General features: G+C 41.8%; 1 protein-coding gene across 3 annotated transcripts in view; it reads right to left on the reverse strand.

The window, feature by feature from the left end:
* Positions 1–15,456, reverse strand: part of syne1a (spectrin repeat containing, nuclear envelope 1a) — a 116,616-nt gene that overhangs the window by 21,438 nt on the left and 79,722 nt on the right. For all 3 annotated transcript variants that reach the window (XM_053336444.1, XM_053336445.1, XM_053336446.1), the window contains 30 exons: positions 15,077–15,217; positions 13,523–13,636; positions 13,102–13,263; positions 12,437–12,631; positions 12,077–12,250; positions 9,495–9,686; positions 8,496–8,627; positions 8,253–8,353; positions 7,933–8,083; positions 7,679–7,807; positions 7,363–7,533; positions 6,931–7,146; positions 6,721–6,822; positions 6,492–6,611; positions 6,189–6,389; positions 5,919–6,092; positions 5,623–5,754; positions 5,273–5,469; positions 4,675–4,807; positions 4,347–4,529; positions 4,072–4,221; positions 3,781–3,957; positions 3,518–3,673; positions 3,276–3,431; positions 3,023–3,193; positions 2,747–2,880; positions 2,458–2,662; positions 978–1,160; positions 723–869; positions 483–637 (listed from right to left, as the gene is read on the reverse strand). In XM_053336444.1, the coding sequence (XP_053192419.1) occupies positions 483–637; positions 723–869; positions 978–1,160; positions 2,458–2,662; positions 2,747–2,880; positions 3,023–3,193; positions 3,276–3,431; positions 3,518–3,673; positions 3,781–3,957; positions 4,072–4,221; positions 4,347–4,529; positions 4,675–4,807; positions 5,273–5,469; positions 5,623–5,754; positions 5,919–6,092; positions 6,189–6,389; positions 6,492–6,611; positions 6,721–6,822; positions 6,931–7,146; positions 7,363–7,533; positions 7,679–7,807; positions 7,933–8,083; positions 8,253–8,353; positions 8,496–8,627; positions 9,495–9,686; positions 12,077–12,250; positions 12,437–12,631; positions 13,102–13,263; positions 13,523–13,636; positions 15,077–15,217 (4,754 nt within the window). The remainder of the gene's footprint in view (positions 1–482; positions 638–722; positions 870–977; positions 1,161–2,457; positions 2,663–2,746; positions 2,881–3,022; positions 3,194–3,275; positions 3,432–3,517; positions 3,674–3,780; positions 3,958–4,071; positions 4,222–4,346; positions 4,530–4,674; positions 4,808–5,272; positions 5,470–5,622; positions 5,755–5,918; positions 6,093–6,188; positions 6,390–6,491; positions 6,612–6,720; positions 6,823–6,930; positions 7,147–7,362; positions 7,534–7,678; positions 7,808–7,932; positions 8,084–8,252; positions 8,354–8,495; positions 8,628–9,494; positions 9,687–12,076; positions 12,251–12,436; positions 12,632–13,101; positions 13,264–13,522; positions 13,637–15,076; positions 15,218–15,456) is intronic.

Genomic DNA, 15,456 nt, shown 5'->3' on the forward strand with positions numbered 1-15,456 from the left:
TTATACATATTTTAAGCTCAGTTATAAACCATTATACAATTTAAGGAATTTGAGAGTTGTTGGGTTGTAAGCCCTAACATACTTTTCTATAGAGCCAGTGTAGCTCACTTTGGCTTTTTTTCACAAGCCAGGAATGTTGGGTCTCTCTAAATTAGAGAGTACAGTCTAGATCTGTTCTGCGTGAAAAGTGCCTTGACATAACTTCTGTTGTGATTTGGCGCTTTATAAATAACACTGAATTGAACTGAAAAACCTCTTTATTAAGCACCACAGGACCTGTTTGATCTACAACTACTACTACCCTGAAAGAAGGCTGCAGATCATCATGGTACAAATGTTTAAGAATTAATTATTTAGACTTTTATTAATGACTAACATTTCCAACTTGCTTGCTTTGCTTCCACTACATTATAATCATTTATTGTGTGTAAAACCTCAAAAATGAGTACTATGATCATGTGTAAGGTGTTTGGTTTAGGTACCTGAACCTCTCGGTGAGGTGAGCGGAGTTAGCGGCCCAGGCTCTATTGAGGCTCTGCAGGCGTTTAACATCTCTGTCACTGACTGGTAGTCTGTACACCAACTCATTAACACGCTCCAAGTCTGGAGACAGACTACTCAGCTTCAACAGATGAACCTGAGAACACATTATCAAACACTGATCAAAACCAGGAACCAAGACATTTGATTTCAAAGATCTGGAGGCAGCGTTGTTTTTGTACCTTCAGTTTTTCCATACGTGTCTCAACCACACTGAGCTCTGGTGAGCCAACTGGGTCAGACTCCTTCAGCACCTCCTCAGCTTCTTCAGCCTGATGAATTAGTGTGTCCAACTGCTCTCTGAAACCCTCATAGGCCTGAGATCCAGACTACAAACAGCCAGATAGTCAGAGTGAGAAAAACAACGAAAATAACAGAGAGAACAGAGTTCAGGTGATGGACTGTATGTCATTTTGCTCATGCCCTCCTGAACCTACCCGAAGTACTTCCTGCTGCCTGTGAAGTGCGTGCTCCAGTGTTGCTAGGCAATGGGTGAGTGACAGGTGGTCTGACTGGAGGGCTGCAGAGGAGGAGGCATCTACTTGGCTCTTCAGCTGTTCTCCTAAAGCCTGCAGCTGCTGGAGGGACTGCTGCACCGAATCCTGGTCGCCAAGGCACTCCTACATCAGTAATGTCATCAGAGAGGCAGGTTAGGAAGAGAATCATTGGATCAACAGTACTTAAACTATTGACGTACAGACAACAGGACTACGTAGTCAATGTAAAGACACAGTGGAACACAGTAAATATAGAAAGAAAGCTTGTCATGTCCTAAATGATTTGGGAGAAGCAAGACACATTTTAGTGTTTATCCAGTGGGTTTTAAGAGGGTTTCCATTGTGCGTAAATGTGCTAAATTTTCTCAGAACAAAAAGAGGATTATGTGATTCTTTTTCCTCATGAAACTATATTTTTATGAATACATGCAGGATCAGTAAAACAAGGGTTGTTTGTGGGTTTTGGTCAGCAATAGCAATGGGGGAAAAAGTGTACATCAAGGTATATTCTGACATTTTAGATCAATTTACTGAGTTTTACTTTTTCATCTTTTGTATCATTCATTATATCATCTATATCCTTTGTAAAATATGTTTAAAAGAAGGCAGCCATGGCTTCATTATTTGTATGTTGTCTCAGTATATTCGAATAAAAAGAAAACAAACACTAATAACAGTTACTGGTTTCAACAACTTAGTTGACATATACCAAGTGTTTCCATCAGTGATCCTTGGTCAAAATAACAGCCTGCTTACAGTATTAGGACAGTGTGTCTCTAGACATCACCCAGCATGGCTCTACGAGCCCAGTGTGACACCGGGGATCCCTGTAGTGTAAATCAGGGGCCTGTCTTTCCCTTCGCAGTCTCCCTCTCAAAAGGCTTTTGTTAGATTGTGCTGTGAATCTACATTCAAGCACACAAAAGAACAGGGTGCAGTTTGGTATTCTGCAGGGGGGATAGAGGCTTTGTGAATCCGTATAGTGAGCTGACAAGCCGTTACAGAGCTTATTCACAATTCCTTACTAACCAAATGAGACTGACAGTGCCCCTGGATTTCAGCATTTTTCCAATCAAAAATGCAGATGTCAAACCACAAAAAATGTTAGATTTAGTTACAAACTGACATTAAACCTGGATTCAAAAATCAATAACTATAAAAGCAGGTGGATTAAAGCATTAGCTTTGACCCATCAACTAAAAAAGCTGACTCAATCATACATTACATTGTTTTATCACTTTTAGTTTTTAAAGATTTTTTTCAGGCAGAGACACCTTTATTGACAGTGGATAGACAAGAAATTCTGGGAGACAGGGGTGTGTGTGTGACATGCAGCAAAGGTCCTACAGCCGGGATTTGAACCGGAGTCCACTTAACCACTCGACCACCTGCGTGCCCACATTGTTTTATCTCTGCTTACATCACAGTCCTTTATCCAAACGCAGCTCTCCTCCTCTGTAATCTCCCTGTCGGTGGCGCTCTTCAGCAGGCGATCAGCGCGTTCCTCCTGTTTCTGGACTGCTGTCACACACTGGCCATATAATGTCTTGTAGCGCTGCCACAACCCCAGCAAGGCCTTACTGCTCCTTAACTGCTCTGAGATCTGCTCTAGTAGACAGTTCCACCTACAATAGAGCAGTAAAAACAAGTTAAGGCTTACGGCTGCATTTTCAGGGACACATTCTTCAAAACCTGTTTTGCCCAGCTACCTAATGTTGACGTCCCGGAGAGCTCTGTTAAGTGTTTCAGCCACAGACGGATGGCACTCTGTCAGTAACTGGTGTGTCACAGAGCCAAACTTCCTCAGACTGCTCTCCTGTTTATCCATCTCCTCCTGCAGGTTCTGGGGGAAATAGTTGCATTTCATTTTCAGTATTTAGATACATTTACTCAACATATACTGTTGGAAGCACTATAATCAGTTTTTTCAGGGGGTGCCACTTGATTAAAATCAAAAGAGCCACCTAATTTCTTGCACTCCTCACCTCCAGACTCTCCACCTGCTGCTTTACTGCCTCTAGAGACCCGTTAAGGAGGTGCAACCTGGACACCGAGTACCTCCCTTCCATCAGGTAACCATTAATCTCCTCTGCAGCTCGTCTGTACAGCGTCCATTGCTCCAGCACTGACCGCAGACTCACCTTCATCTGACTTATCTGCAAGGAAGGGTGAAAAATTAAATGTGTTAGAGCATAATGAGAGAGTCTCATATGGGACTCAAGGATCAGAGAAGCTCACCATATGGTCCAAATGAGCCCAGGACTGGTTCAGGCCTTTAAGGGTCTCCTTGACAACTGAGCAGGCTCCTCCTTTCTTATCCTGGATGAGAGCGTTTCCACGTTCCTCTGCTTTCTCTAGATCCTTCTCTTTTTCCTTCACTAATTCCTCCAACTCCTGATAAAACAAGAATTAGTTTAGGAAATAAACATTTATAAAAACTCAAACTGCGCGTGACATTCATGACCATGCTGGACTCCTACCTGACAGTCTTTAAGTGCATTCTGCACCGATGCTACATCCTCTATCCTGTGTCTCTTCTTCAGTTTCTCCTCCTGTAGTGTGAGCCAGGTTTTCAGGGCCTGGACTCCATTTTCATGCTCTAACCAACCTTCCAAAAGTCCTTCTAAAAGCTGAATCTAAAATACACACAAATAAACACAATTCAGGAACATGTCAAGTACGAATTTGAGAAGAAAACATTTTAAAATTTCAGGTGTAATTCTCGACTAAACTGAAATGCTACCTTTTCACCGATGAGCCCCTGCAGTATCTGCCATCGTCTGTTCATGGCTCCCAGCTTCTCAGCAAAGTCTGTTTTGTCACTGCGCTTTCCCTCCACATCCTGACTGCTGATCTGCAGCACCGACTGGTTAACAAAGTCCACAGTCAACTGCTTACAGGTCAGATCGATGCGGAAACCCTGTGAAATACAGATAAGACATGTGACTTGATGAGGAAGAAGGAATTGTCGAAGTCTACTGAAGTCTTCAGGTGTAGACAGGAAAAATCCTATACCTTATAAAAAAATGTGTACCTTATACTTCTGCAAGAAGTTCTGGACCACCTCTGAGCCTACAGCTTCCATGATCTTGTCCTGGTCTTCATTGATGATGTTCTCCATGAGAGAGATCCAGCTCATTAGCTCCAGAATAGCGTGTCGTGATGCCAGCTTCTCCATTTGCAACTAAGGGACGGAAGGAAAGGGGTTGACAATGGTCAACAAAAAACCAAAATATACTATCATCATCATCATCATCATCATCATCATCATCATCATCATCATCTACTATATCTGTACTGTTCCCTTACCTGGTGTAGCTTCTCTTGTACTACAGGGATATGAGTCAGCAGTTCAGCCCACTGAGTATCGATGTGGCCCAGTGCTGTCCTAAGACCAGCTGTATCCACTCTTTTCAATCGAAGAAGCTGGTTCCCTGTGCTCAGCACAGACGAACGCAAAGACGACTTAGCATCCACCTCTTTGGAAAACTCCTATCAGAAGCAGAAGTGACAAAAACGTTGTTGAAAAAACTTGCAAATGTATTATACATTGATTAAACCAATCTGAATATTGTGTGTAGATATTATTCTTAAGTCTGTGGTATATGTTTGAATCTGATATGAAAACTTAACACACCAGGAAGGCATAAAGGTGGTCTCTGACGGTCTCCAGCTCCTGAGGCACAGTTACTGACTGGGTTGTCCAAAACTCCAGTCTGTCCAAAGCCGACTGCAACCAGTGGCTCAACTCTGCTGACTCACTCTGGTACCTGGGATTTACATACACAGAGGATAAAATAATAACAATTTAGGATGTACTTTTGACTATATTCAGCTTGTATGTGTCACTATGAATCTTTATTTTATTTCAATCAATCAATTTTTATTTATATAGCACCAAATCACAACAAAAGTCATCTCAAGGCACTTTACACATAGAGCAGGTCTAAACCGTACTCTTTAAGTTTAATTTAAAGAGACCCAACATTCCCACATGAACAAGCACTTGGCGACAGTGGCGAGAAAAAAACTCCCTTTTAAACGGGAAGAAACCTCAGACAGAACAAGGCTTAAAGTGGGCGGACATCTGCCTCTATCGGTTGTGTGGTTTTTAACGGGATTAAAAACCACACAAATCTGTCTGACTCAAAGACATAATTGATTTTAGATTAAATCCTGACAGAGTTTTTTAGTTTTAAAAGAATAAAGAGGGACTAGAAAACAAAAAAACTCACCTGCTCCAGTGTTTGAGCGTGGAGTCGAGGCGGTGTAACTCCTTGTTGACCTTGGTGGTGGAGGAGAGCCAGTGTTCTCCCAGCTGGGTCAGCTGGTTCTCCAAGTCTGAACAGCCAACAGACAGTAGGAGCCTCTTGCCCTCCTCCAGGACCTGGTACAGCTGGGGCTGATGCTCGGCCAGGTTGGCCTTCAGACGCTGGAAGACCGTAGAGATAACAGATGGAAAGGAGGAATAATTGACTAGTTAAAATATATTAGGCACAACTGCAGCTTTCAAGGTGAGTATAGTATGGATACATATACTTGCAGATTTGCTGTATGTGTGTGCAGTGTGTATATTGTCCCTTACCTGAAAGAGACTGATCCTTTCAATAAGTCTTTCTTCTGTCTCCTCTACCAGACCGACAGTGGGGATGCTGCACTCCACTGACTCCAGCTGTCGACATAGAGCCTGGTAGTCTTCCACAAGCCTGCTCCATGACTGGCCAAGACATGAGAACAGAGAGAGTGTTACTTATTGTATTACCACATGCTAATTTATTTGACATTTGTGCACTGTCATCAACTTTATTATCTGCTATATATCAGTTACTTCTAAGATTGAACTGAACCATACTTGTCCTTCTATTATTCACTCATTCCCACCTCAAGTATGCCTTCCAACTCCACTCCCCTCCTGTGGGCCTGTTTGAGCACACTGTGGGCTAAGGCCATGGTCTCCTCCAGGACCTGGCTTTCCCTCTGCGCTACCAGAGCAGACACCTTACTATAAAATGTCTGGGTGAGGATCATATGGCATTCCAGACCCTGAAAGAACTCCTGGAGAAAAACAGACCATGAAACACAACATTAGAGAAAACGCAAATCTAGGGGACCAACAGTGAAACTGCACTAGAGTCTACGACCACCCCTTACTTTGTGTTTGTCCAGTAACATCTGGACCTCTATGACCGAAGCTACTGTCATCTTCTGGTCTGCAGCCATCTTGTCCTGGGCAGTGTCCACCAGGTCTGTGAGGTCATGAAGTGCAGCTTCATATTGAGCCTTGAGGGACAAGCCGTGGTTCAGGCTGCTACGTCTGGAGCCCACCATCAGCACCAGCTCCTCATATGCATCCTACACAGAACCATCAACATGTCAGTCACTAAACATTTAAACTCTGGGGGCTCAAGCGTCTTTGAGAGTTTAACAGTTAAAGAAAAGAGAATTAAAGATCACCTGTAGTTTGAGTAGTTCCTGGTTGGAGATTTGGTCAGATTGGAGTCCCTCTGCTCTGGTCTTCAGCTCAGTCACTCTCTGCTCAAACTCCTTTAGACTGTCCTCAACCTCTGATAATGTCTACAAAATACACAACATATTCAATGAATATATCTTTTCCGAAGCTACTGTCAATTCAGATGGCTTTATTTTTGTATTTTTGTGTATCTGCTGTTGGTTAGTATCATACCTCTATCTGTTTGGATGCAGGTCTGTCCACAGTTCCTGCCATCTTCTGTAACAACTGGTGTTTACTTTCACTCAGAGCTGTGAACAGCATCCTTAGTTCATTCTGGCAAGGACAGCAAAAACAGTGTTAAGTAACACACAAGAGTGAGGCAGACACTCAAACACACCACAATTTTGGTCAGAATCAAACTGAAGGTCTCATAGTTGGTACCTGGAAGGTTGAGTACTCTTGCAGCCTGTCTCTCATGCAGTCACAGTGCTGTTCCAGGGTAGAGTCCAGCAGGCCCATCCTCTCCTGCAGGCCCTCCAACGTGTCCTCCATCAGGACTCGCTCCTCTCCTCCACACAGCCGGCCTGCTCCTCTACCCAAAAGGTCTCTGCACTGGTTTACCTCCTTGCTCATCTCCTTGAGCTGTTTATTCAGGATCTGGACAGAGGAGTCAAGGTCAGCAACCCAGCTGGTATATTCCATCCAGTGTAGATTATTTATTGCATTGTCTACTTTTATCAAGCTATAGTGTTTAGCAACCTCTGTTACCACAATAAAAGTTTTTTAGTTCATACAATTCTGTGAATTATATGTCAAAGTATTGCATTTCTGTATGAACGATCACAACTGATTAGAGTATTTATTCCCTCTCACCTCGAGATTTGTGAGCTGTGTTTCTGTGTCCTCAGAGAGTAACACAGGACCAGAGAGCAGCTGATTCTCGGCAGCATCCAACCAGGAAGAGGCTGCTGAAACTGCAGCATACAGGTCCTGCTGGACTGTCGCTGCTGATGCCAAAGCGAGCTTACCGCCACCACCCGACACCTGTGATTCAGAACAAAGAATATTTACTCATTACATCCAAAGCTCTCAGTAACATTTTTTTTTGTTCCATCTTAAAGACACAGGAATCTTAATGAAAAAGCCTAAAGTAAAGAGATTAAATTGGGCTAGAAAGTCCCTGCTTTACCTCTTGGGTGATTCTGTCCAGAGTCTGACTGCAGGCCTCAAACAAAGCACTGGGAGAGCCAGAGTCCTGGCTGGCAGACTCGCCTCTAAACACCATACTGGGACTGGAAAGACGTGACCGGTGGAGGACCTGCACACAACAGTGACATTATGAATGAGCCAATTCAACAAAAAGAAATATGGATATGAGACCAGAACACGATCTAGTGACAGATTATTATAAATCTTCATTCATATAGTGTATGGTATGTCTACCGGGCTGAGCTGGTCCTGTTCCAGGGAAGTGAGGGAGAGCTGCAGCTTCGTACTCTGATCTTTATTTAGGTTTTCCCAGCGCTGTCGCAGGTGGTCCAGAGGGGACAGGCTCTCTGTCTCCAGTAACACTCCACCTGGGACTGACATCTCACTGTGGGAGAGAGAAGAGGCTGCTGTCAATGGGATCTGACATCTGTCCCCAGAAGGACAAATCAAATAATAAAAGAATCATCTTTACAGGATTAATGTGTGACACAGGAAATGTTTCATGAGAAAGGCATGATTAAGTATGAAAAGAATAAAGAGAGGGGAAAAAATACCTGTCCCCATTGGGCGTAGTCTGTTGGTTGAGTAAGTCTTCCCCGACACTTGCTACAGACTGAAGCAGCTTCTTCTGTTTAGCAACTTGCTCCTGCAGCTCCTAGAAAATGTAGGAAATTAATTTCTACTAACTTAAAAGAACGGACTGGTTCTCTCCAGTGACATTAATCTAATCAAACTGACTGACTCAGCACAGGCCTGTTAAATATAAAAAATATTTAAAAAGTATAGCCTCTTCTTACCCTCTGTCGAATCAGATTGTCATGATGTTGCTGTGTGCGTGTTGAGCGGGCCTGGGAGAGCCATTCTTGGACATTAGGACTCTGGGACAGAGATGAGTCTGGCTCACTGTCATCCTGCTCTTGCAATGAACCCTGGGAAGAAAACAGACGGATGCCAAGAGTAAGTGGTGATTTTGCAACAATGTTGACAAAAAGTTACTGCAATCCTGATTAATAAGTGAAAAACAAAAGAAAAACATGGCTGAGACACCTAAACCCAACTAATCTAACAGAAAGAGGAACACTAAAAAGGAATAATAAAGGGATTTTGTGAATAATAGGTATTGTAAAACTTATTATAAGAAAAACTGAAGTGACATTATGCCAATATGAATTGAAGTCAATCTGAGATGTAAACTGTCCCAGAATAACTTTGTATTTTGAAGCATTAAACTAATTGTGCAAGTACTACAAAATAACATTGATTAAAATGAGATTGCTACCAGACACAGAAAGTTGCTTTAGCTATGTGTTGTAGAGCGATGTAGCTGGGCCTTATTGAGGAAATTATTTGCAGTGGAAATTCAAAAGCTTCAGAACAACATTGAGCTGTTTTTCCCCAAACGAGACATAAACCAGAAAAGCAACAAAGTCAAAATGCTGTGTCATCAGAAACACACCTGATGCAGTACATTTAGCATTAGCATGTGATGAGGTAGCATCCTTTTGTCTGGTGTCTGAAGCCCATTGTGAGACACACAAGCTCTTGTTGTTCCATAGTGGAAAACAGTGGACTTTTATGAAGGAGCATGACACGACCTTTAGTATTTGCACAATACTACCATTGATGCTGCTGCTGAGTGCAACATAATGCAGCACAGCACAACAAAAATGGCACACAGGCAGGGAGAACGAAAAGCAGGGAAATGGAAAAACATGTGGGAATGTGGCGGGACAAAACATAAATGGTGAGGGAAAAAAACAAACATGAGCTTGGTTCGAGGCCTCCTCTTATCTCACCTGTATGTCAACCTGCTTGTCCTGTAACATCTGCTGCAGCTCCAGTAGGCTGTCTTTGAGGGAGTGCAGTTTGATGGTGAGTTGCTCTGCCTCTTCCTTGGTCTCGGCACGGCCCTCCAACAACAAGCTCTCGCTGTGGATGGACAACTCTGACAGAAAGGACACCTTCTGCTCGATCTCAAACAGCATGTTCTGTAAAAGCGAGAGCACAATCATTCACTCAGATGTTTTATAAAATAACAGCAATGTATTTAACATATTATTGTTTATAATTCGTTATAGTAACCTGCTTAAAAGTGACTTAAACAAGTAGATTTTTTTCATTTTACTGGTATGTGCAGCAAAAAAATTAATTATTTGTGTTACTTGATGAATTATGACGCCAATGATAATGACAAAATGATCCAAAAAAATTGTGGTTTCTTAACTCTAAGAGCTTTAATTGGTGGTGACTGACAGCTAATTCCAGTAATTTAAAGTTTAAATTAAATAAAAGTAAATAAAAGTTTTTCCAAGGATGCATGATACGTACGACTTCAGCTCTCCTTCAATAGCATGTTGTTTCTGCCTCTTCTTATCTCTCTTAGCTCTACTTGTTATTTCATTAATTCTCATTTGCTTTTAAAAGCTTACCCTCTGTTTCTCTTCAGATTCTTTTTAACACATTCCTCTCAGTCTCCGTAAAAGGGATTCTTCCCTTCCATGTTCAGACTATGTGTAAGAAGTGGGAAGAGGAGGATTAGGGTTGTTTCCCATTCTTTCACATGCACATACAAGGGTCCTTGGCAGAGATGGAGAGTTAATTCCCAATAGAGAATTTTCCCCGTCTATACAGAGCGCCTCCATATAGCTCTTTTCAGAGTTGCCACAGCATCATTCAGTGGGAAGTTGGACAGCCTCTGTTCTCCTCACACTTTCTTACCACAAAAAGACTCCTTATAGTTATCCAACTCAAATTCTAAAAATGTGCCTTTATGTTTTAACTGACACAACTACAAGACAGGTGGAGTTTGTTTATAGGACAATGTATGTAAGATACAATGTGTGCCAGAAAGTTTACATCAAGACATTATGTAATTTTATGTAAGTATTAACTAATCAGAGGATTGGTCCAATTGGTATTTGAGCTGCTTAGAGTGTGGTGATGGTCTTGTAGTGCATTAATTTTAGAATGAACATTCTGGGGTTGATTAGTTGAAATAAAATTTAAAAATAGAAAAACAACAAAACAGAGATGGAAAAACAGTTGAATTAAACCACTGCGGAGCACCATCCACTAATCTGAAACACTACTATGGTTTTTTAAAAAGTTTGTTAATCTGAGTCTATTATGTAGTATACCCTTCCTTCTCTTTTCATTCCTCTATTTTTACAGTTCTCACTTCACTTCATTTCTCTTCTCTAACACTTATTTTTGTTTCCAGTGGATTTTTGCTATAATTATCTATGGTTGCAGTTATTGTCTACCCCTGGAGACTAGGATCTGCATGGGCCGGACCTTTAGACCTGAGCTCCATAGGAGCCATATGTGAACTGTAATCAGCTTACTGTCTCCCAGCTGCTACACACACACACTTTAAACATGATTTCCTTTGAGTGAGCCACATAATTAAGATTATTACTGCTGAGAAGCCAATTATGGTACACTATAGGATGAATGTTTTAACACTTTTCATCACCAAAAATGCAACATAGTTCAGGATATATGTTCCCACAAAGGCTGCAAAGATAACACCCTTACCTTTAGGCAATTTCAAATGTAAAATGTATTTATTTCAACATCAATCTAGCAGCATACACATAAAATCATTTGCCATGACAGAAATAAACAAAAATGTCAGGAAAGGACAGTTAATCAGTCTGTGTGACAGAAAAACTGGAATAAAGCTTTTTATCTTTTTTCTCAGAAGTTACTTTGTGATCAAAATCATTCAGACTGGAATATTATTTCCTACTTTGGATCTGAATAAAATCACTAAAAATTGTAGATCAGTGACCACTGTCGCTACTATTTTGCCTCAGATGCTAACAGATAAAGGTGATGTTACTATAGAAACAGAATGAGCAGGGGGTAAGCCTTGAGCTGGTGGAGGAATGTTGGGGAACCAGTGAGGATTGTGATCAGAGAAGCACACAGTCAGACCCTAATCCTAATCCCAATGTCCTAATCCCCCGAACCCGAAAAGTGTCATTTATTGGACAATAGTGGCGTCCTACTCTGCTCTGCTCCTGTTAAATTCTGCTTCCTCTGGTTTTTGAGGACAAACTGAAAAGTTTCTGCATGACTAAAATAGTAACAGTAATATTCCATCCAGGGAATGAATCCAAGCATAGAGACTATTTCTGGAGCTGAGAAGCAGACAATAGCAGATACTTCACCTTAGCCTTTGAAACCCCCTCTTGATAAAACAATAGCATACAGACTTCCGTGCTGTGACTACTGCAGTGGGAGAAATTCAAAAGTTTTTTCTTTTCTTGTCAGCAGAAGAAAACTTCTTGTACATATCAGACGAGCAGCAAACTGTGCATTGTCTACCTCAGTCAACATTCATTTCCATCTTTTACAACATCAGAAATCTCACCTGACAGTCGATGAGCTGCTCTTCCATGTCCATGTCATCGTTTTGGGGTTGAAGAGCAGAGCTGAGAGTTGCCCGAGTGCTCAGCAGCCAGTGGTCAAGCTCCTCAGCCTCGCTATGGTAACGCTGCAGCGCCTGTTCCTGTCGCTGCTCCTCTAGTTGTTCACTTAGTTTTTCCTGTATTGGTTAGTGTGAAAAAACATGGTCTTTTCTATAACTGTGCACAAGTAATGCAGAGAAGCAGTTAGCCAATCAATAGTCCAGCCATGACATAGACAATACTGACACAATATTAAAGCTCAAGGTAGATAGTATGCAAATTTGAGAGATGTGAATGTTTAATCATTATTTTTGAGAACCCACCTCAAGCAGCTGCCGTTTCCCAGAGGCCTTCATTCGAATGGTGGCCATCCTTTCTCCCAGCACAGTGAGGGTAGACTGGAGTGCCAACTGGTCACCAGAGTCTCCATCGCTGTCGCTGTCTGCCAGCTCCTCAGAGAAACAGGTCTGTAACTCACCAATCTCATCCTGCAGCATCAGGATCTCATCCATCAGAGCCTAGCCAGAAAACAATAAGGAAGGTGTGAGAGGTGAAATAAAGAGAATATGCAGAGAAAGTAAACTGAAAGAGGATAAAAGCAGCCGAACTAAAGGAAGAAGAGACTGAAAAGAAGAAAGTGTAAGAGAAGCAATAGAGGGTTTGTCCGAATTGCCTGACGCTAGTGTAACAAAAAGGAACTGTATTGGATGTGGCTGTGAAGTTGGCATAGTAACGGAGAATAGTGCCATGCAGTCTGTGCAACCATTGCACAGGCTAGTGCAATATTAACTCCTGAATAAATCCCTGTTTTTCGGAGCAGGCATCTCTTTTGTCATCTTTTTTTTCCTGAAGAGATCTGTCTTTCTAAACTTTCAGTTTACATTTCACATACTGTACAAATACTTTTGATGTCATTTCTTTTTAACGCACACACAGGAACACAACTTTGCCAGTATCTCCAGACCTTTCCGTCCCCCGTCTCTCTCACCTGGTGGGCAGCCATCTGGCTCTCTGGGCTCTTACTGGGCTCCAGGCCCTCATTGAGTGCTGCCTCAATGGACTCCATTTTAGTGGAAATGGATTGGAGGGATTCTTGATAATGCTGCTGTCGCTCCAGTGCCTCATACAGGCTCTTCTGTTTCTCGCTGATCTATAGCAGGAGAAGAGGATTGCATAAACAGAAAGAAATCAATGATAGCAAAATCTTATAACTTGTGGTAGCAGGTAGTTGGAGATACATTTCAGATTTAATGTAAATTTGTGTTTCTGTCTCGGCTTTGGCCCAATTTTGGTGTAGATGATTCTGTTTTGTTGAAAGGATTTAAACTGTGATTTAAATAAAAACTTACGACAGCCCAGCGGTGCTTTAAACAGATTGACAGTTGATTTTAACAGATGACATATCATACCACGTTCTTTAGTGTTTCCCAGGATCTCTGCAAGTCATCTAGGTTAGCAGCACTGGTCTCCATAGATGGGTCATACAGCTCCTGGAGGGGTGCTCGACTTAGAGCGCCACGACCCTGTTACAACACAGCAAGTGTGAGTTTCATTCATATCTGAGAGCAAAAATATGTAAATACTTGCCACAGTATGTTTATGTGCAGTGAAGAGGATGTGCTGCAACAAGAACACACTTATTAATGAGCAATTAGTTGTTTTAATGTCCAACTAACCTTGAACACACAGAACTGTGAACAATTCATTAGAAGTGGCACATTTGCAGCTGCTGTACACACTGTATACATATTTGCAATTTCAGAAGGAATGCATTATACAGTACATTATGCAGTTAGTTTATACAGCTATAAACTCATAGACAGTTCAAATAAAAATGTATAAACATAGGCATCCACACATTTTCCTTATTTACACTGATGACAGCTTAGTTCGGTATGCCATGAGTTAATGGTTATGGTAGTTCTCGGTTATGGTAACACAGGCCTCCCATGCACTCACATACTTCTACACAAAGGGTACAGGCAAAAATTTAAGAGTAGTAGCACAACCTTTAACCTAGGAGTTTGATCTGTTTTATTCTTGACGTTTTCACTTCAACAGCAAAGGTCCCTTGAGATTTGTTTACACTCTCATGATACAACCCTTATGTCACTTTCCAGCTGCCCCACATTCTGCCTTTGAGCTTATTGATTTTAGTCTTTAGTTAGAAGATAAAAAGCTCACTCACACATCAAAAGACAAAGAAATAAAGTATGCACATTTCCCAATAATAGCAGGACAAACAGCTGTGACTGTGGTTGAATCCCACAGAACAAAATGCTGCTGTGCAACTGCTGCATCATAAGTTAAACAAAAGGCTATTCCAGTTATGCTTAAGTTGGATGTGTTTTTCCACAGCAATATTACCTCAGCAAAAAGCAATTGGAAAAAATTAATTTGGTTCAGCAAAGTAAATCTGCAAAAATATGCCGATAAGCAGGGAAAGCAGGAGCAGGACAGCAACCCTCCAGATTTTTTCAAACATCCAGTGTATTGATACAGGTGATGGTCAAATTGTCATGATTTAGTGGTGGGGAGCAGCTTGTGGTAAGGCCATCTTAACAAGTCATGTCTGAAGTCATATTCAGCCTTGAATCATGTATCATCATGTATATGAAAGAAATTAAAGTTTTGAGTAATTGTTCCAGTAGAAAGTTTGCTTGTCTCTTTAAATCTATATCCAATAATGTCAATGGGTGCACAAACATGTTCTAGACATCTTAATTTGCATTGGAAAGCAGTGAAATAATCTCATCCTAGTGGCCAGTTCTCTTAACTTAGAGACTAATATTTGATAGGATGACTCATCAAGATGGGCTTTTTTTTAACAGGTTTGGTGTGATAGTTTCTTGTCACTTTAAACTGAGAATTTGAGAGGTAAAAAGTGAAATGGACGGTGAGTATGTGAAGGGTTGGCGGGTCAGGTAGGGCTTTCGAGGTTACCAGGGTGGGATTTGCAGTACCTGGTTAAGAGGAGCGTCAGCGTTAGCCCCTGGGGAGGGGGAGCGGCAGGCAGGGGGAGAGGAGACCTCGCTGTTGGTGCCCTCCTCCCCTGACTCCTCCGTCACAGGGGAGAGGAGTGTGTGGCAGCGCCCTGCTGTCATCTGACCACACAAACACACCACACATCAAAGAAGCAGGTGGAGGAAAAGAGAGGGAGACCAAACGGAAAATGCCCAGGTGTAAGGAGGGTGGAGACAGACAGAGAAAGATGAAGAGAGAAAGAAAGACAGAGTGAAAAAGAGCATAAAAATTAATGGGGAAGTGCAGGTTAGGGAGATTGCAGTGAGCATATTGTTGATTCATTAGACAGAGAGTAATCAAATAACAGAGAGGAAACTGC

Source organism: Scomber japonicus, chromosome 17 (assembly GCF_027409825.1).
Source record: "Scomber japonicus isolate fScoJap1 chromosome 17, fScoJap1.pri, whole genome shotgun sequence".
Classification (NCBI taxonomy): Eukaryota; Metazoa; Chordata; class Actinopteri; order Scombriformes; family Scombridae; genus Scomber; species Scomber japonicus.